This window comes from Mugil cephalus, chromosome 14 (genome assembly GCF_022458985.1).
Source record: "Mugil cephalus isolate CIBA_MC_2020 chromosome 14, CIBA_Mcephalus_1.1, whole genome shotgun sequence".
NCBI classification, from domain to species: domain Eukaryota; kingdom Metazoa; phylum Chordata; class Actinopteri; order Mugiliformes; family Mugilidae; genus Mugil; species Mugil cephalus.
The window spans coordinates 24,322,312-24,343,750 of NC_061783.1; the positions used below are offsets into that span (position 1 = coordinate 24,322,312).

The following is a 21,439-nucleotide window of genomic DNA, read 5'->3' on the forward strand; positions in this document are numbered from 1 at the left end:
GGAACGAAACATTTTCTTTTCTAATATATTAAGAGACATTTCTGAGATGGAGGTTTTTCAACTGAAAGAAATGAATTTAGAGCAGGAATAAAGAACAACTCTGGTATCAGTCATGGGATATGTTGCTCAGCCTCCTTTTGCTTTAGTTGAAATTGTCTTAACAGTCAAAATGAAAAGGCGTTAAAGGGAAACATCTTCTTCTCCAGTAACATAATATTTCCTCCTGAAGCTGTGGAGCTGCTCTCGAGTTAGAAAGTGAACAGGACTCACGTGTCCGTCCCATCTGAGAGGCCATCGGTCCGTCTCCCTCTGGGTAGACGGGGGTGATGCTGACTTTGTACTCGGTGTCTGACAGCAGAGGCTGGAGGACCAGGCTGCTCTGACCCGTGGGAACCGTCCTCTGTGAAGAGAAGGGAGTTAAAACAACACCTGGACTCATCTCACTGGTATCAGTTATTTAGTGATCAGTCTCCTCTGGTTTAATGAATGTTTCACTGCAGTCGTACTGTGAGGTGTGTTGGTGGAACAGCAGGACGTTCTGAATGATGAGCAAATCTCTGCAGCACAAACTCACGCTGAGAACTTTAATTAACTCAACTGGATTCAGAGGAGAAACGTTTTCAGGTTTACAATCCAACAACGTCTCCTTTATTACACGGCCTCCACAATAAAACATAAATAAAAGAGTTACTGCCTTTAAATGGAGGTCTCAGGTGCTGAGGAGGTCAAGTCCAGGTTTCCTCCTCACGTGTCACTGAACTCAGACGTTTGTTAGAAACGTCCAGGAGAAGTTTTATATCATAGTCTTATAGTTATTTTACTCCATTTTGCAGTTTTATATTCTCACATTTTTATTATCTCTTTCATATTTTATTCTATATTTTTATCCTGTATTTTCCTTCATTTTATTTTTAATGTTCTTATATCTAACTATGTTTTATATTTTATAATTGTTATATTTGTATTTATTTAATCATATAAATTCATTTATTGATATTGATCTTTTATTATTTTAACAGATTCTTTTTACAGTGTGAATTCGTCTCTGTGTCCTTTTTCTTGTTTTACGTTTTATTTGTATTTCTGTCAATCAAAGTGTGAAGCTCTGGCTTTGAAAGAGCTGATTCTTCTGTTCATTCGTTTGTATTTTCTCTCTCTGAATAAATCCTCTTTCTTTCTTTTTCTTTGTTCTCTGAAGCCTTTGATTCATTTCCAATCTAAACACCTGCTCTTCTCTTCCTGTTATCTGAGGTTTAAAATGAGACCACGTCACATGATTAAGGAGAAATTAATATTAAAAAGAAAGAAACACTAAGGATCCCATTAGTCAAACCTCCAGTCCAGTAGGGGGCAGTGATGCACCCGTAAACTGGTTTAACCAACGGTACAAAAACAGTCTGAATGTAGGAACCAGTGGTGGAGCCCACGTTTCCCAGGATGCATTTCACAGGCGTCATCAGGTACGATGCTGCTCCGGTTTCTAGAATGACCCCCCAGAGAAGAACAGGCGAGGTCTGAACTGAGGAGGAGGCGGAGGAGGAGAACGCCTAGAGAGGAAGAGGAGTTCCTGTCCTCCTCTTATCATCCATCGCTCTGATTCCAGCTTCATCTCCTTAAACCTGGATCCAAACCTTAAACACTGGACTAGTTTTCCTCCTCCAGGTGAACAGCGCTGAGGTTTTTCTGTATGAGAATGTAGAGAAACCTCCTTCCCTCTGTCTGTCTGTCTGTATTCTGATCATGTGCCGTCTACCTCGTGTCTTTTCAACAAAAAAAGAAGAAGAAACTGAAAGAAACCCTCCGACGTGTCACTCAGACACAGACTCCTCAGTCCTTGACAAATCAATTCCAGCTCGGCCCGATGAAAAAGCCTCAGAGTCTCTAAACTGTCACCGAGCCACTCCGTCAGAACGCACCTCCTCCAGCTACGCCTCCTCCTTCCTGCTGCCTCTGCTTTGTGAAAGCAAACACGCTTTCATTCACTATTTATATGATCCAGAAAAACCAATCTAGGCCTGTCAGAGGCTGCGAGGCCAGAATATTAAGTTAGACATGGAGGGGGACAGATGCAGACCAGGACTCACTGCAGGACGGAGGAGGAAAGACATGACACAGCTGATCCATGACAGGGACATGTTTAAAAAGAATTACTGATTTATTACACTTACTGTAAATACATACGTTCATTTTAGCCAAACTTCTCTTCCTTGTACCTTAACTATGAGCGATGATCATGAAGCTGAGTCTGTTCTAAAACTTAAAGTTTATAACAGAATGTTTCTGATTCTCTTAATGATGAACTAAACCCTTGGAGACAGACAGCTCCAGAGGGAAACTTCCTAATCCTGTCTCTACTCGTCTTCCTCCTGCTGGAACAAAGGCGGCGCTGCAGAGAAACAATAATCAGCCAAACTGTGTTTACCCGGCTAAAAGCTGAAAGCTTCGGTTTCACTGCTTCAGCAGCAACAACACAACACAGACAGAGACCAGTCACAGACATGAGGCCAAGTTTAGTTTGAACGAGACGTTGGATTGATTGATGCTCACTTCTCTGGAGCATCTGAGTAAAGGACTAAAGACGGAGGAATCTAGACGTGAGCTTCTTGCACAAGTGACAACTTGAATTTAACATGTAGGATGCAGAAAAAGGGAAATGAAGATGTTTGTAGTTAAAGCTAAAGAGGAGTGTGATGTCTGTTTTTTAAAAAAGGAGCTTAGCAACGCTCCAAACAGAGCGGTGAGGTCAGACTAGTGGCTCCACATCGCTCCAGTCTGACCAGACATGGGTCACGAGCTTAAAGAAGGGAGCAGATGGACGGATGGATGGACGGATGGATGGACTAAAAAGTAGAAAACTAAAAAATTAAATAAAGATGTTTGGAGTTGAAGCCAAAGAGGAGAGTGATTAATGAACGCTAGCAGCTTAGCAACGCTGCAAACACAACAGAGTCCAGGGTGAGGTCAGAGCCGTGGGCTCAGCACCAGCACAATCTGACACAGAGACATGGAGACACAGAGACATGGAGCTGGTGGACATGAGGACGAGCAGCTGCTCTCAGTCTTTCTCCTTTACATATGAACCTGGCTGCTCTACAGTCCGAGAATGATCAGAGGATCAGATCTGGTCTCACTGTTCTCTCATCATTCCAGACTATTTACGACCAAGTAACTGAATGTTCATGAACATGTTGGAGCTCATTCATGGTCCTGGTCCCTTTTTAAAGACAAGACTCTGAAGTTTCTGCCACAAAAGTCAGAATCTCTCTAAGTGGTTTAGTTCTGGAGGAATCAAAGTTGGAACACAGTTAAAAAATAAGAAGTTGCTGGGTTAAATTGATCTGAGTCCAGACGCAGAGCTCTGATTGGTTCATGAAGATGCTGCTGTCCCACAAACTTTTCTACTAAAAGTTGCTACATGAACGTTACATCCCAGTAAAGTGGAGCTTCTGGGAAAATTTCGTATCTTTTCCTCTGGTTTGTTTCCATCCTCATCATCTGAGGAAGCTTCACTACACGCGTCTAAGTTCACACCAACTATTCTGCAGGAAACGAGTCCAAACGTTCAGCGACAGGTGCATCGATGGGACCTGTTTTCACTTTAGAGACGAGTTTGGCCGTGAAGGGAATTTAACCAGAAAGACGGAGGGAACAGCTGGTCGACACAAACCAGGACGTCTGAGCAGAGACAGGAGAACAAAGACCCAACTACTCATGAATAATAAAAATCCTTGGAGCAGAGAAAAGACGTCAGAGACGCTCAGAAGCAGAGAAAATAAAATAGTTTTTAGACTTTTGAGAACTAGGAGCCAGAAGAAACCTTCATCTGGTCCTCCACTAATTAAATCCTCCAGGTGGACGAGGAGGAGGAGACGTGGTAACCATGGTAACCTTTACTAATTAACCACCTCCTAACACATGAACATCAGGGGAGGAGTTTCCCAGAGGAACAGAAACATGGAGGAAGAAACAAACATGGAGGAGGAGATGGAGAAGAAGAGGGCTTTTTATATATGGACAGATGCTGGAAATAACAAACACATTTCATATATATATAAAATTGATAGTTGATCTGATTTTCATTTTAAAACAGAAGAAGAAAACAAAGAAAAGAAGAAGACCAGAGGTCACCATGGAGGAGAATAGGACCGGGACCAGAGAGACCCTGAAAGAGGGAGGAGAAAGTGAAGAGGAGGAAGAGAAGATAAAGGAGAAGTAAACAGAAAGCAAGGAAGAGATGATGAAGGAGGAGGAGGAGAATAAGAATGAAAAGTAGGAGGATAAATCTGAGGAAGAGGAGGAAAGAAGGTGAAGAGGATAAGAAGAAACAAATAGGATGGGGAGGAGAAGGAGAATGATAGAGAACAAGATGCAGGAGATACGGAAAACAAGAAGAAGGAGGAGGAGGAGGAGGAGGAGGAGGAGGAGGAGGAGGAGGTGTTTTCCCATCTCTGAATGTAAATATCTTAAATGTCGGTGTCGTTCTGTTTGTTTCCTCGTCTCTGCTGAGGCTCATTAGAGGGAAAACACTTCCTGTTTGAAGACCTGCCACTGGTTTCATCATCATCATCAGCATCGTCTCTGAAGGTCTGTCACCGACTCTAGCGCTGCTCTCCTCCTCCTCCTCCTCCTCATCTCTCCAAGGAGGAGTTTAATCAGACGGCCCTCCATCGTCTTCCTCCTCTTCATCAACTCTTCCTGCCTTCGCTCCAAACACCTTTTATTTCTCATGGCGGCGCGGTGCTAAACCACACATACCGTATTTTCTCCTTACATGCTAACATTAGCCATCATTGATAAGAGCAGAACTGGTGCAGTGAGTGTTTCATGTCCCCTTTAAAGTTCTTGTCCATCAGAAGACAGCCCCATGTGTCCATCTTACCGTCTCCTCTGCTCGGTCTCCCTTAGCGCTGACGTAGACCAGGCGATAATGTCGGATGTTGCTGGCGTCGACGGGCTGCCAGGACACTCTCAGGCTGAAGGTGGTTTGTTCATCGATCTTCATGGCCTTCACGCCGGGACGAGGAGCTGCAATGTGTTTGTATTTTAATGAATGTTACTCATGTTTCACTATTGTAGAGCTCATGCTGAGCCAAGTTAGCCAACTCGGCTAAGCTAGCATATTTACAGAAACGTTTATTAATGTGCATTGTCTCTGTATATTTTAAACCTAAGTACCATTTTTATCACGTCTAACTTATCAATTCATCTTTAATTAATAACAGAAATGATGAAAATGATCCTTCAGAGCAGATGAACCAATGGCGTCATATTTCCTTTTGAGTCCGATTAAATGGTGAAAAGACAAAATTTTATTTAATAAAAAAAAAGACAGATTTCTGTAAAACTAAATGAAATGTGGCAGAAAGAAGGATTTAATCCACTTTAACAAATATATCTGAATATGTATTATATTACAGTACTATATTGGATGCTAAATTAGGCCACGCCCACTAGTGCAGGATGACTCATTGTCATTTTTTCAAACCATTTTCTTGGAGTTTAAATTAAATTCTTGTCTTTCATTGTTACTTCAATAAAACTCTCTAATCACGATAAACATGGAGATTGACTGCTACGTCCAGAATGACAAGATTAAACCATATTAAATGTAATAAATATGGAGAGAGATGAGGAACATATTTACCTTCTGTGGTTGTGGTGGTCGTAGCGATGGTCGTTGTTTTTTTAGCTGAAAATTCAACAGAACGGTCAGAAACATTTGTGGAGTTTTTAAAATCATGAGGAGTTTCTAAAGGAGGACTTTCTACAGGAGGAGTTTCTAAAGGAGGACTTTCTACAGGAGGAGTTTCTACAGGAGGAGTTTCTACAGGTAGAGTTTCTACAGGTAGAGTTGCAGGAGCCTTTAATTTACCGGTGGTCTCCACCAGGATGACCTCGTCACTCTCCACCTCGTTCTGGTAGAGGGCGGCCAGGAGGATTTCATACTCGGTGGAGGGGCTGAGGCCTTTTATAATGTACGTGTTGATATTCCCATTCAACAGGATCTGAAACAGAGGCGTAAAATGATGATGATAATGATGGATAAATTCTACATGAACTGATTTTTCTTCTTCTAAAATTCATCTGAATACGTCTTAATTGTTCAGAGCTCCCACAGACAAACAGCTCATCCAGTCACTTGAAGTAGTTCTGCTGAAGGTGGTCAGCACCCTCTGGATCTAAAGGCATGTGCAGCATTTGAAAATGTTCAATGGAAAGTCACATTCTGTTTTTTTTAAATATCATAGAGGCTGTCCTCCAGGGTCAAAGCATTCCACCTGTAATTCCACGTATTCCAGCTCATTCAGACCTCGGCTTCGAGACTCACTAAGACTAAGACATCTGATCTAGTTTAAATGTAACGGCAGGTGAGGACACGTCTTGTTTAGGGAATTATCATGAGTCAGATAATCTCCAGTGAGTCTCATGTTGTCTTTTATCTGTTTCTGTTTCATTTTTCTATCGTAATAAAAAACGTCTGAATCAAGATAAAAACATTTTTCATTTTAATTTGAGTGAAGGCGATGATGCTCTGCTGCAGAGCCGCCGGTATCAGCAGGACAAAGGAACATGTTCGGTCACATGGATGAAATAAGACCATGAACCACCACCCAGCGTGTTTTATTCTCTCCACGAGCCAACAAAGTGCTAACTACAACGCTAGCTAAACCAGCTGCTTGCTGCAGGGGCTGAGTTATGAAATGAGTCGAGAAGAGGAAAATAAACTAGTACCATGTGTCTTGCTTGATTAATTTACATGAATGCACATCAGCTTTGGAAATCAGGCAGTTAATGGTGGATGTTTTGGATGTTTTGGATGTTTTGGACGCTGGATGACTGAGGACCTTCACAGTAGAGCTGCACCATTCTGGACAAAATGTGAATCGTGATGTTTTTGTTTAGAAATGAGATCAGGTGTATGTGTGATTTTTTTAATGATTTATTGTGCAGCTCTACTTCACAGACATATATTATTACACTTTTCCAGTGTTTTTACAGGTTTCCGCTGCAGACGTGTTTTTACTCCTTCCCTTCTCGTTTGCCTGATGAAAACTCGGACACACCTCTTCGCTGTCCTCTCCTCCGTCAGTGGCCGTCCAGACGAGTCGATACAGCACCACGTCAGAGGCCGGGTGACGCCAGGACACCCTGAAGCTCTCCGAGGACACGTCGCTGCTCGTCAGGTCCATCGGGTCTGGGACGGTCTCTGCACACAAACGCAGGGACACACACAGAGAGTTGAGCTGCTGCATGTTTCATGAGGCCGGGGGCCTGGTATTTACTGCCACAGGACGTCTGGATACTAATAACATTGATCCTAGTTCCCACTTGTGGTGAAGCTGTCCGTCAAGGCCTCGGATTGTCCCTCGTCGTACAGAGCGAAGACGCCGACGGTGTACTCCGTCAGGGAGGTGAGGTTTCTTAGCAACCAGGACGTCACGGCGCCCACGTCCTCCTGCAGACACAGGACCAGGCGGGTGAGCTCTGCTGGTCGGTGCATGAGACAAGTTAAAGCCCAGACTCGGTTCTTCCTCTCACCTCGGTGATCTGGACCCCGTTGGTCTTGACGTACATGACCCGGTAGCCTCGGACCTTCCTGGAGGCGGAGTCCCATGTGAGGCGGGCGGAGCTGTGGTCCACGTCTAAGAAGCGCAGGTTCTTAGCCGGAGTCAGCGGCACTGAAAGCAGATGACAGGTCCTGCTAGCTCGTCTTTAACACGAATCAGCACTTTATTCCTGCAGACGTTCATCTGTTCATGCATCAGATACACGAGCAACAATGTGAACACACGAGCCAAACAAGATCTCCGTGCTACTCAGAGGTCAGGACTTCAGCTCCCTCATGAGCTTTTAAACTCCACTATTCTAATTAAAATGTGGACGGAGCCTCGTTACATCAATCACTCTCCTTCAGCCTCCGTCCCGTCGTTCAGTTTTTTCTCCTCTCCGTCTCAGAGGAGGAAAAAAAAACCTCTTGGCCTCACAGGTTTTAAAATTCAGCCGGAGAATCTGATTTAGCTCCGAAACATTCCTGCTTGGAATTACTAATCTGCTCTCTCTCTCTCTCAAAAAAAAAAAAAGAAAATGTCCCCGCCACCGCTTCACCTCAATTATACCGAGGGTCAGAGTAAAGACAAAGCAGCAGCAGCAGCAGCGAGGAGGAGGAGGAGGAGGAAGGTGCTGCTCCTCTGGTACTGGAGACTGTGTCGAGGTCAGAACAGGAACGAGGAGGATGGGAAATTAAAAAGTTTAGACACAGACAAGTCTCCAAAGTTTCCATGTGTCACAAAAAAATCTCCACAACTCTAAATGACCCATTTAGACAATTGGTGGAGCAGCAGCTCAGCAGGACGCCTCCGACTGTCACAGAAACCGGCAGAAAAGTTTTAAGACTCTTCTTTAATATTTAATAAATTGACGGCTGAATGTTCCAGACCTCTGCTGTTCTCTTCATTCACAACTAACAAGACAATCACAGCTTCTAATAACGGCAGATGAGCAAACTTTGATCCTCATCGAAACGGTTCCTATTAATAATATAGTCAAATCTTTTTCAGAATTTCAAATCCTCAAATCCAATTTGAAACCGAATGAAATGAGAATCAGGTTCCAGATTAGCGGCAGTGATGAGATAAAAAGATGTAAAGAGCTCCTCTCAGGCTCCTGTGTGGACGTCTGGAAATGGATTTAAAAGGACCACGACTCCACCGAGACTAAATCATCTGCAAGTGGCAGAGTTTTAACGAGTGTCGGTTTGTTGCTGCTCGAGCAAATTCAGGCAAAACGAAGAACGTCTGAGCCCCAGAACTTCATCAGAGGTCAGATCTGAAACCAGGAAGAGAAATCTACGGAACAAAGCAGCAGCAGAGGAGCTGATGGGTTATTACTGGACATACAATGACCTTCATCATGATAAAAAGTCTTTACTCAGTGGTATAAATAATATTTAGAATCTGTCTGTGGTGACTGGTTGATTTAAGTCGTGATCAACTATGACAAACTCAGCAGTTACATAATGACCTGATGAACTGTTAGTGGTGGAAGATGATGTGATGTCAACGCGTCAGACAACGAGGATGTGAGGATCCTAAACACACATGACTCGTCATGTTTTCTCATCCATGATTTAACACCGTTAAAAACGACTCTGTCTATAAAAGCCGCTCGTTTTCTTCTGTCTGACGTGATTAACGCCAAGTCAACGCTGTTCCTTTGATGGTGAAACCACAGACGGCACCGAGGCGGATTCTGGTCTTTATCTCTGCTCTGCACCAGGCTCCATCCTCTGTTCACTGCTGCATATTTTATCTTAACAAGTTGGAAGATGGAAAACAACGAGAGGCTTCTGCAGAGGAGCGGCTGTGAGCGTGTGAAAAGCGTCGCAGCGTCTTCCACGCTGATCAGAACGTGATAATTCACTGCAGGCGTCGCCGCTGCACGACACAAACCAATCAACAGAAAGACCAACAGATGTGACAGCCGGTGCATGTGTGGTCGCGCGGTCGCGCCCAGGAATGAAGTGCACGAGCGAAACTTCGTCGCACAGTAATTTGAGAGAGACCTCAATCCTCCGCTCCATAAAAAACGACCAGAGCCTCCGTCCTGACCTGACCTGCATTCAAAGCCGTCCACACGCCACAGAGACATAAACATGCCCCGACGTAAAGCCACAGGCCGCAGACCCTAAAGGGACCTTCGTAAAACGTTAATTAGGGAGCGTCAAAACTTACAAAACGCTCACAGAAAGAAAGTGAGGTGCAGAAAATAGCTGTAGGTCAGAGGAAGCTGGAAACTGGAAGCCGGCACCGCGGACGACAAAGCGCCAGAACGTGACTCAAACGTGATCCAGCTGTTCCAGAAAAGACGTTTCACTCCGAACAAACGAGACCCAAACAGAACTGCAGAGATAATCAGCTAATCAGAGGAATTAGCTGCTGGTTCCTCCCAAAGCTTCAGAAACAAGAACCGGCCACATCCTTCAGGAGATGTGAGGTTTCCATCAGCCGCCACTGAATCTAAATGTCTTAATGTGGAAAATGAAATATGTGCAGATCGTTGACAGAGACGAGAGCGGCGGCGGCTCAGAGTTCAGAGGGTCATAAAAAATCTCTGAGGAATTTAATGAAATTGAATTTCATCAGCATTAAAGCGCGGTGGTGTGTGGTCGGCTATCGCTGGAAGGAGAGTTTAACTCTCTGTTGGAAAAAGAAACGTCTGGTTTCACCTGTTTGATGTTAGACACAAACAGTGACGATTAAAAGACCTTTTTAGATTATTGCATTAAATCCTCAGAGGAGACAAACAGAGCTCAATGAAACAGATGGAACAGAAATATTTTCTCTTTTCTCATCTTTGAACCGAGTCATGCGGCTCAGAATCGTGACACGTCTCTGGTGATATCAGAGGATTTGAGCCACGTTTAGAAGAACAACCACAGACGTCTCTGCTCGTGTTAAATGTTTGGTATCAGGCTTCGGCCAAGACTCATCTGTAGTAGATATTTTATTTGAGGTCTGACATGAACCAAAACCACGTTAATGTAGCCTCAAAACGTCAAAGCTGAAGAAGAAGAAGCTAAAAGAGCAAGAAGAACCAGGATCAGAAGAACAAGAAGAACCAAGCTCAGAAGAACAAGAAGAACCAGAAAAGAACCAGAAAAATAGGAACAAGAACCAGAAGATAAAAAAAAACAAGAACCACAAGATGAAGAACCAGAACCAGAAGATAAAAAAGAACAAGAACCACAAGATGAAGAACCAGAACCAGAAGATAAAAAGTATAAGTAGGAGAAGGAGGAGAAGTAGCAGTGATGGAGGCGTTAGTCAGTGACTAGTATAACATGTCGATGTTCGCAGGAGATAAACAGAATCCATGGAGTCACTCAGGTCAAAGGCTGCAGACAAACAACAACAACAACAACAACAAAAACTGAACGCTGCAACGTTTAAATAAAGAGAAACGTTTCCTGGAGACTCATCTTTCAAATTCATTGACTGAATCCAGTCAAAGAGTTGTTTTAAAGTGAAGGAGTGGAGATGTTAGCCTGCCTGCTGTTAGCTTACCTGCTGTTAGCTTATCTGCTGTTAGCTTGCTGCTGTTAGCCTGTATGCTGTTAGCCTGTCTGCTGTTAGCTTATCTGCTGTTAGCTTATCTGCTGTTAACTTATCTGCTGTTATCCTGCTGCTGTTAGCCTGTCTGCTGTTAGCCTGCTGCTGTTAGCCTGCCTGCTGTTAGCCTCTTTGCTGGTAGCCTGCTGCTGGTAGCCTGCTGCTGTTAGCCTGACTACTGTTAGCCTGCTGCTGTTAGCCTGTCTGCTGTGTGGATGGGACTCACGTGTGGTCTGCTGGCTGGTCATGGGGTCGCTGGCCTCCTCCCCGTACAGGGCGTAAACCGTCACCGTGTACTCGGTGGCTGGAGTCAGTCCTTCCAGCTCCACCTCGTTCACAGAGTCCTCCACCTTCACCTGCACACAGAGAGGAAGGCGGGTTCACAGCAGGCTCATCTCTACCTAACTCACCTGTCCTCTCAGAGAACCAGGGGGACAACAGAAGATCACCTCTGAACACTCCTTATTTTCTCCTCAACACATGATCAAATCTCTAAAGGTATAGTTTCATCTTCTCTGAGGTTTTACTTTCTGGTTTATTTTTGTAGCTCATTAACTCCACAACCACAACAAACTTTGACCTTTACCATCTCTCACCTTCTGCCAAAATGGCTGAGATTTCTTCAGACTAATTAAAACTAATGCTTGTCTACACGTCCCCAGAATAAACGAACCCTGTGAGAAATAACAGCACCGGGTCACGACGGATTCAGCTGAAATGAACTTAAATTAAATCTGTACATTTATTTAAACATAATTAATAAATTTAGTTTCACTAAATAAATGTTTTCTAATCAAAACCACAAGAATGAAGCTTAACTTTCAAAGGGAATGTGTGATCAGAGAGTGGTCCTGACCTCCCAACAGAGAAGAGGAGGAGGAGGAGGGGGAGGAGGAGGAGGAGGAGGAGGAGGAGGAGGAGGAGAGGAAGCACATCCACATGAATGAATCCGGGTCCAAACGTGTCCCAGCAGAACACTGAACGTCACCAGATGGTTGAAATGTTATTTACTCTCCTGTCAGTGGTCATAATGTTGTGGCTGATTGGTGACGCAGACTTTTACTAATTCCAGAGGTACCGATGAAGGACGTCTGCATCCAGCTGGATGTCTTTTAGCTTCCTATGTCCATTCTGACGTCTTTGTTGGACACATTAAAGTTTCAAAGGTCAAAGGTCGGATTCATTCGGTGTCCGTCCACCACTAATGGACGTCCATGTTCTTTAGAGCCTCGTCCTGTCTCCTTGTAGCAGACAGGTGGTCCTCCCTAGCGGTTGCCATGGTAACCCTCTAGCACATCAAAGCAGGACGTGTGAATGAGTCCAGAGTTCGGACGGAGCTTCTGTTTGACAAGAAAATTCATCAAAGCTCCACGATGTCCAGGACGTCTCCTTCAGGTAAAAACCAGGATTAGTTCAGCTCAGTGTCCTCCTGAGTTTACGTTCCTTTAAAACTCTGAGGCTTTGTCTTTTCATTTGGGTTCATAACATATTTTATGTTTCATGTTTACTTCAATCTCAAGAAAATCTGGCCCTCCTCCCAGAGCAGGAGACAACAGGACTTTATGGACTAGAGTTATAATTACTGCAATCAACATGGAAATCTCTTCACTTCTTTCTGAAAACACTAAAAGCACTTCAACAGGGATCTGCAGAGGTACTGAGGATTCAGTTGATTACACATTTTTTAAGGGACAGCTTAGTATTAAATGCTGAATGAGAACTATAACGTATAATGTATATTTCTAAATGGCACTAGACCGAGTTAATACAGAACATATAATCAAATTAAACTTGTTCTAAATTAAAGCTCTTCAGAAGGAAATGAACTGATTCTCTGATCGACTCAAATGTCTCATCTTCGTTCTAAAGCTTTAACTTTTCTCTCGTTTTATTTTTTATTAGTGTTCTTGAATCCTATGTCCTCCTCTATGATCACTGTCACCTGTTTATTTCTTTCCTAAACGACTAAAACCAACTCTTCTCTGAACTCTCTCAGGTTCAAAGCTCCGTCTCCTCGATCTAAATCTCCTAAATGAATCTCTCCAGACGTTCGTACGTTCCTCCCTCCAGGCTTCAAACCTCCAGACAACATGTGCCTCCCTGAGGGAATGAAAGTCACCGATCCCCTGAGTCTCTGTCAGGAAGTAATTCAGAAGACGTGGACATGTCCTCACCTCCTTCTCGTCGGCGGCGTCTCCCTCGGTGAGCGGCGCGTACAGGATCATGTACCCAGAAGCCCCGGCGGCGGTCTTCCAGCGGACCCTCATGGTGCTGTGGGTGATATCGAACAGCTCCAGGTCGTTGACCATCGGCAGAGCCCCTGAACACATGTCATAAAACGGCACCATGTTTGGTCTGGATGTTTTCATTCTTTAAGCGCTGGCACCGTTTCTAAAGATAAAACCTGAACCAGACCCAGACCTGTAAGACACTGGATATTTAGTGGTTACAATCTATAACCTCACCACCAGATGGAGCTAAATCCCACACACTGGTCCTTTAAAACTGCTCAAAATAATTAACAACAACAAAGATAGCAAGAGAACTGCTGCGTTTCAAAAGTACCAGATAAAACCTGGACCAGACCCAGACCTACTTATTTATCCCCCCAGGAGCTAAAGCCTCCTGCCTCAGGTCTGAGTCTGAAAAGTAAAGTTAGAGTTGAATTTGTTTTAGACTTTGAGCCTCAGTAAACTTTCTAAATGTCAGATAAATAAATGTAATTTAACCTGATCTATTTCAGTGGTTCTGTAAACTCTTCTTCTCTTCATCTCCACCAGAAATCACCAGTTTAGCTTCACGTCTCATTTTAGCCAGACTCCATTAACTCTGCTACAAGGCGATGAGGAGGTGGAGGAGGAGGAGGAGGAGGAGGAGGCCAGACGTCAGGACGAGGCCTCGGGCAACACTGGAACAATTAGAGCTCACAGCGGGGACTCGGATCCAGAATGAAACACCTGTGCAGCTTTAAAGGCCTGAGCTGAATAATATCTGATGAAGTACGACGTTTATCTGATGATCAGTCAGATGAACAGACCTGCTGCTCCTCCTCTGATCTCCTCTCTGATCTGATCCCCCCCCGTGAAGCCGGTGACTGGTCGTGAACCCATGAACTCACGTGTGGTGGCGCTCCCTCTCAGGGCTTCGCTGGCGGAGCTGCGGTAGATGGCGAACACGGCCACCTGGTACTCGGTCAGGGAGTTCAGGTAGTTGAGCTCCACGCTGTTCTCCGTCCCCTGGACCACCTGAAAGACAAGAGGCCCGTCCCGGGTTCTCAGAGGTTCTCAGAGGTTCTGAGAGGTTCTGAGAGGGTTCTCAGAGGTTCTCAGAGGTTCTCAAAGGTTCTCAGACGTTCTCAGACGTTCTCAGACTCCACCCAGCTGCATCGGTTTCAGATAAACGCCCGGGGACCTGGACGCTGCTTAGAAACGATTTTAATTTGCTCTGATTTTGACCATTTGTGTGTCAAAAAGCATGAAAGCACCAAAAACTAAAAAGCCTAAGAAACCCTCCTCTTTTCATTAGGCAGCGGCTGCGAATTACAAGGGTGAGAAACGCTCCACACGGCACCGCTGTAGGCACTCAGCTCTCCTCCAAAGAGACTGAAATCAAGTGGAACTGGATCAGATCAGCTTTGATGAAACCTCAGTTTCAGGGGGTGGGGGGGGATAGGCCGTTCCAGCTGGAAGTTATAACAAACATCAAAGAGAAAGTTGGATAAAAATAAAATAGGGAGCGAGAGTTGCAAAAAAATAAATAGACACATAGGAAATTACAGCTCTGTGCTTGGAGAAGGTCGAAGAAGTTACGACATCAGCAGCTCCAACGTCAAACATGCATCTAGAGCCGAGTTCCTGTGCTGTGATTCTTTCCACCTTTTTGTCTCAACACCTCCACCCATGTCTCACACTCCTCCCCTCCGAAATAACTTCTATAACGTCTTCCCCAAACAATCTCAGGTGGAGATAGAGCAGCGCTGAATCTTATATGTTCTTACATGTCCCATGTGTGTAGACTGAGAATTAAAATTCCCCCCCCAGGGACATTAAAGTATAAACATCTTGTGGTTCTGCTTCAGCTCCGAGCTATAACATTATTACTGTAGAGGAATTATGGGTTGTACAGGGTAGACAACATGGACGCCTCCTACAAGAAGGCGAGGAGTTAATGCTTCACTGAAGATGAAGCCTGTTCTACTGTGACACAATGAAGAAGACTGTACGAAGCTCTAGATTTCATTAATTTCTACTGAGTTTTTATCAGGATCTGAAGTGGTGCCACCCTGAGGAGGTGCATGAGGAGGGCCTCTGTTTTAAGATTCCCTGACTGCAACTGCTGCAGAGTAGGTTTAGTTTCTCATGCAGATCACACAGAGGCCTGGACTCGTGGCCCTAAAAGGATTAACTCAGCAGCTTTGACTATAAAACAAAGTCAGTTCTGTTTGACCCGCGCTGCAAAATCAGGAGCAAAGTTCTCCCAATTAAGGCGGCGAAAAGGAAACCACCTTTGATCACTGATCAGAAACACGAGAAGCAGCAGAGAGCTCAGCAGAATTGTCCAGGTCCCGTCAGTCCCACAGGTAAATGAGCCAGGTACCTTCTCCTCGGGCTGGCCTCCGCTGGCCGGGTAGTACACCACGCGGTATTTCTCCACCTGGCCTGAGGCGTGGGTCCACGTCACCCGGAAGCTTCGAGCCGTTATCTCGGAGATCACGAGGTCCCGAGGGGCAGCGACGGGGACCGGAGCCGGAGCAGGTTGTCCTCCACCTGCAGACGAGGACAAACTTTAAATCTCCTCAGGTTCAAACTGAATCTCAGATTAGCCCAACACGCCCTAAAACACCCTAAAGACGAACAAGCAAACAAGCCAGCAGAGACATAACAACGTCGATATATTTGTTGAATTTAAAGAAACCTGGTTCACTAAATCAGAGCGTTAGTCTGGATGTTTAATATCTGTCTACATGTGTAGCATGCTGGCTAACATTAGCCTCGAGGGCTGCTAAATGTAAATGCTAAAAATTAAAATGTAAATCAGCTCGAAGCGGCCAAGTATCACGTACATATTAACATACAGGGAATTTCCTCTGCATCTGTCTGAGGAGCAGGTTTATGGTTTAGGTGTTTTACTCGGCTGTGGATGTTTATAGTTAATAAATACCAAACGCTTCTGAAGAAAAACAAAGGTGATTTCTATTAAGCTGTAGGACTCAGCGTTGTGTTATGTCTACAACTCTCACTACATCTGTGTGAACCCTTGGAATAGTTAATACTTTTATTGGAAAAACTGAACTAAACGTCTTCAATGTAATTTCTGTACTTCTGCAAATTCATCCCACGCCCCAGACCAGAGCCTCTGGTGGCCCCCTTTCGATCCACCAGCCGTATGTTTGACACCTTTGGTCTATATATATACATATATGTGTTTTTGTGTGTTGTCTTGTTTAGCATTTCTTTACTTTATGCAAACAGCTGTTTAAAACCAAACCACACAAATGCGACTTTTGGGTGAAACTGCATAATTTTTGCACATTCAGACCGACCGTCATGACGGATCTGGATTTTCTGAATGTTTCTATATGGAGCAGAGTCGATGCACGTGTTCCACCTCTTCTTCTTCTATTTTTGACTAAGTTCTGTAGCAGAAACAGCACCACACACAGGCCTGAGTTATGTACTACAGCCTAGAAGCAGTTTTGCAATGGATCCTTCTTTACACGACGCCAAGGAAAACCAGAGAAGGAAAGATGGTTTTGGTGCATGTGGACGAGGCCTTAAAGCTACATGGCAGCATGGGGCTGTTTTTTATTGCCTCGGTGTTAATTAGAAACCACGGTGTCCCAACCTCGGATCTTCTTGTCCAGCTGCTCCACGCGGTCGCACACGGTCTTGGAGAGGCCGTCCACGATGTCACTCATCACGTTGAAGTCGGCCACGTTGTAGACGTGCGTCTCCTCCGGAGGGGAGGCGATGGCCTTCAGCTCGTTCTCATCAGCGTTTTTCACACCTGGAGGGAGAAGAAACGGAAACAGGCTGAGAGGAGGAGGAGGAGGAGGAGGAGGAGGAGGAGGAGGAGGAGGAGGAAACCGGTGCCACTGACGGGAGCACGGCCACATGAAAGGTGTCTGAAACGAACCTCGGATGATGTAACACGCATCTCATTTTACCCAACAGGCAGAAGCATTAGTCAGACTCCCCCATACTTTTCACTCTGCTCTATGAAAACTACCAACTGAAGCTGGGAAGTGATTTTCTCTGAGAGCTGACGAGATGAAATGTGTTTAAAAAAACGGAAAAACAAGAAGATTGATTTCCTTCCTCCTTCTTTAACGGAGGGATGAATTAACCTATTATCAAAATATCAGAATTGCAGCCCTTACATGTTGCGTCAGTGTTATTAAATCAGCTCTTTCAGATCAGAGGAGACGAAGCTCTGAGCTCTGAAATTACCCCGTGATTACGACAGAAAACAAGCAAACTACGCTTCTTTTTCCTGTAATGGACGAGCAGACGGGAAGAAAATGAATGGTCTTTATTCTTCCACTGATTATTGAGCTTCTCTTTGTGTCTTATTAGTGTTGGGGGGGGGGGGGGGGTCGTACCGATGGCGAACAGTTCTATCCCGGCGTCCTTCAGGCTCTGAGCTGGAGGGATCACGTCGTCCTGGGACTTTCCATCGGTGATGAGGATTCCTATCTTGGGGACGCCGGCTCTGGATCCAGACTCTGGTTTGAAGCTGTTCTCCAGGATGAAGGTCAGAGCCAGACCTGGACGGAGACAAAGACGGGACACAGTGAAAAAAAGCTCCTGAAAAGACTTGGCTTTGATTCACAGGCTCCTGATTTTATTTGATTTGGAGATTTTTCAGTTTTCAAGCAATTATTCAAAATTCTGGTAGAGACTTTGACTAAAAATCATTCTGATATTTCCACCAAAATTAGAATTAGAACTAGAATACCTCTATTGTCATTACACAGTGTGCATTCATTAACAACCCAACAGAATCAGAGGTAAAAATAGGGGAAATCACAAATTAAAAGCACATGTTGCTCATATATCCACAGTTTTCTTTTTTTTCTGTAGCTCTTCTGATTCTTTGCAGTGATTTGTCGTCATTCTCTGAGCAGTAGCTCCAACGCGCAGTGATGCAATAAGCTAAAAAGCGATGGAGCTATGATGAAAGGTCCCAGCAGACGCGTTATTCTTCTTAAGTTGAAAACAGAGCCACTGGTGGTAAATTTATTTGCATAGAAGGCTAAATCTCTAGAGCTGGCTGGAGACACATTTTAATACCGGGAAGACACGTGCTTGAGGCCGGTCATTTGAAATCAGGAAGCTAAGTTAGCGAGCTACAGCATTCAGCATTCAGCATTCAGCATTTAGCATTGAGCCTGTTTACGTAGCCCTGTTTAACTGTTAGACCACGCAAACTGCAGCAGGTCCTAGTCTGGTTTCAGTTACATGCCTTCATGATGAGGATGTGGGGAAACATGTTTACTTTACAGCAGAGAGGTGGAAGGTAGCCTGAAGAACTACACATCTCTTCTTCTCCTTCTTCTTCTTCTGACGTCTTCTATGATTTGTTGCACCGACAGACGTCGACTGTTTAAAGTGACAGAGAATTAGAGGCACTTTGTTGTAGCTGTAACTTAAAAAGTCTCAGCTGACACTTTGATGGATTCTTCAGTTCTCCCTCTGGGGAGAAGAGGACGGGAAAAAACTTCCAGTTTTTCTTCTTCTCCTCCTCCTCTTCATTCATCTTCTCATTTTACTATGTCTTCTTCTTCTTGTTTTATATTTTTTTATTTCTCCTCTCTCCTCCTCTTGCTCCTTTCCATTTTCCATTTTGTTCTTCTTGTTTTTCCTTGTCTCCTTCTAATTTTTCTCCTTGTTTGTTCATCATGTCCTCCTCCTCCTTCTTGTTCTTGCGTTTCTCCTTCTGCTCCTTCTTCTTTTCCTCTTTTATTCTAACCTCTTCCTCCTTCCCCTGATCTTCCACTTTCTTTTCTCTACTTCCTCTTTCTTCTACCTGGGTTTGTCATTCTTGTCCTCCTCCTCATCATTTATCATCATTTATCTTCTTCTTCTCTTCCTCTATTTCCTTCATCTCCTCCTCTACATCCTTCTTCTTCTTCTTCATCCATTAAAGTGTTGACTGAACTGTGTTGACCTGGTGATTCTGCTCTGATCTTCTCGAGGCTGGAAGGTCTCTGACGTTCTCTGAGTGAATACATTACTAACCGAGGCAGGGGCCAGGGTAACCCGGGTCCAGCTCAGACCGTGATCTGGACCGTGATCTGGACCGTGATCTGGACCGTGATCCGGACCGAGATGAGCCTACCTGTCAGAGTGTTTCCTCCTTTATAGGGCAGGTTCTTCACGGCGTCGATCACGGCGGCCTTGGTGGTGTGAGCGTTGAGATGCCACTCGATCCTTGGGTCTCCGCTGTACTGGGCCAGACCTGCACAGGAAACAACGTCACCGTTCAGTTTCTACCAAAAATGAGATTCTGTGAATGTGGCCGAGGCTAAACACTCTTCAAATAAACCTCCTCACCGATCCTGGTCTTGTCAATCTCCACAGCGAAGGACCGGACCAGGTTTTCCAGGAAGGTCCTGACCAGACGGAAGTTGATGCGACCGATGCTCCAGGAGCCGTCCACCAGGATGACGATGTCGGCCACAGCGGGAGTCTTACACATAAACCCCTCCTCAGCTAAGAACAGACAATAAAAATAAAAAACATTTTTTAAGAACAGCTTTCCACGAACACATTGCTAAAGATACGGAGCAGCAGCCTACAGCGCTCATGATGAATCTGCAGCAGTGAAAGTAGGACAGTTTAATGTGCAGCCTCCGTCCCAAAGTATTACAAAGTCTTTCATTAATTCTAATTCACTTCAACACGGCGTAATTAAACCCTAGAGGAGCGAGCCGCTTAGCTTTAGCGGATGAAGAATCGCAGCCCCTCCGTGCTGTTTGTCTCCACAGTTTACCGGCCGATAAAGCAGAGCGGACTCTAATGAGGCAACAGCAGTTCATTTACGACGCACAGCGGAGCCGATGGCCAGCCCAACGAGCTCCGTCAGCCAATTATCTCTCAGATGGAACCTCCGAGAGTTCGGGCCACAGTAGGAAACGGCGATAACAAAGGGTTCTGATTTCAATCCTCACTAATCTGAGTTAATATAAACTACTGAAAAGCAGCAGAGCAAGGCACTAACATCCCAACATCTGCAGGGAGAGAACGTCCCTGGATGAAACTTCATTTATCCCCAAAGGGCCAAAGGAGACTGCATAGAAGCAGAAATAAAGAAATAAAGTGCATATGAATTGGATTCATGTGTAGAATATCTGAGAAGCTGCAGATGTCAAGAATAGCACAAATATTATTCAAATGTAAAAGTATATTTCAGTGAAATATGGACAAGAGAGCGTGATGTGAATCTTGAGTTTAAATGGAACAGATTTTCACCATTTTACCACCAGGTCTTTTAAAGGTTCAGTTGAAAGGACGTGTTTTTGAACTAGGGTTGGAAGAGACGGGGACGTCCCAACCGGCCAACTGGATCCTAAATGTCCTAGAGTTGGTCTCCTAAAGTCTGTCCTCGTCTCCTCCTAGAGTCGACTGGATTCAGTCCAATAAATCTAATGTGGAGGGGGGAGCTTTTACTTTGTGGACTGGAAGATTAGTCTCCAGGAAACTTTTCTCTTCTTCTAAACGTTGCAGCGTTCAGCGTTTGTTGTTGTTGTTTGTCTGCAGTCTTTGACCTGAGTGACTCCATGGATTCTGTTTTCTTCTTCTTCTCCTCCTCCATCTGGTTCTTCTTCTTCTCCTCCTGGTTCTTCTTTTTGCAGTGTCTTCTTCAGTTTCTTTTGGAAGCTTTGATGTAGCCAACCACCCATTAAAACAGGGGGAGTTTTTACGGTATAGAGATGTGGACAGAATGGGGAAGCTGCTGGAACACTGTTGGGGCCATTATGGGGGATTGAAGCACACATTTGCAAAAACTTCGGCTACAATAATGGGCCCATAAAAAAACGTCCATGGCTCCTTTAAGTGCCACAAACTGCAGTTCCTCTAGTGTCCACTTGAGGCTGGCTCCAAAAGTAAGTCAGTCCTCCTGGACCTCCAAGTCAAAAACATATCAAGACATAAAGAGTTGCAGGATTAAGGGGCGCAGTCACTTTGAGTGACAGGTGGGTGTAATCACAGGTTGCTAGCTGCCTTTAGCCTCAGCTCCATTCACGCTCCACCTCTTTGAAGTTAGCTGGGAGCTAGGTGTAGTTAGCCAAGATCACCTCACTGAGCTTTTAAAACCAGGATGAAGGA

The 21,439-nt window shown here is 44.7% G+C and overlaps 1 protein-coding gene across 1 annotated transcript in view; it reads right to left on the reverse strand.

The window, feature by feature from the left end:
- LOC125019887 (collagen alpha-1(XIV) chain) overlaps window positions 1–21,439 on the reverse strand; it is a 124,010-nt gene that overhangs the window by 64,521 nt on the left and 38,050 nt on the right. Inside the window, exons 6-20 of the mRNA XM_047604922.1 lie at window positions 19,664–19,822; window positions 19,449–19,568; window positions 17,710–17,874; window positions 16,953–17,114; window positions 15,705–15,874; window positions 14,227–14,353; window positions 13,283–13,428; window positions 11,335–11,464; window positions 7,540–7,679; window positions 7,330–7,456; window positions 7,065–7,207; window positions 5,873–6,005; window positions 5,645–5,689; window positions 4,880–5,025; window positions 271–400 (exon numbers count right to left, since the gene is read on the reverse strand). Of these exons, the coding sequence (XP_047460878.1) occupies window positions 271–400; window positions 4,880–5,025; window positions 5,645–5,689; window positions 5,873–6,005; window positions 7,065–7,207; window positions 7,330–7,456; window positions 7,540–7,679; window positions 11,335–11,464; window positions 13,283–13,428; window positions 14,227–14,353; window positions 15,705–15,874; window positions 16,953–17,114; window positions 17,710–17,874; window positions 19,449–19,568; window positions 19,664–19,822 (2,043 nt within the window). The remainder of the gene's footprint in view (window positions 1–270; window positions 401–4,879; window positions 5,026–5,644; window positions 5,690–5,872; window positions 6,006–7,064; window positions 7,208–7,329; window positions 7,457–7,539; window positions 7,680–11,334; window positions 11,465–13,282; window positions 13,429–14,226; window positions 14,354–15,704; window positions 15,875–16,952; window positions 17,115–17,709; window positions 17,875–19,448; window positions 19,569–19,663; window positions 19,823–21,439) is intronic.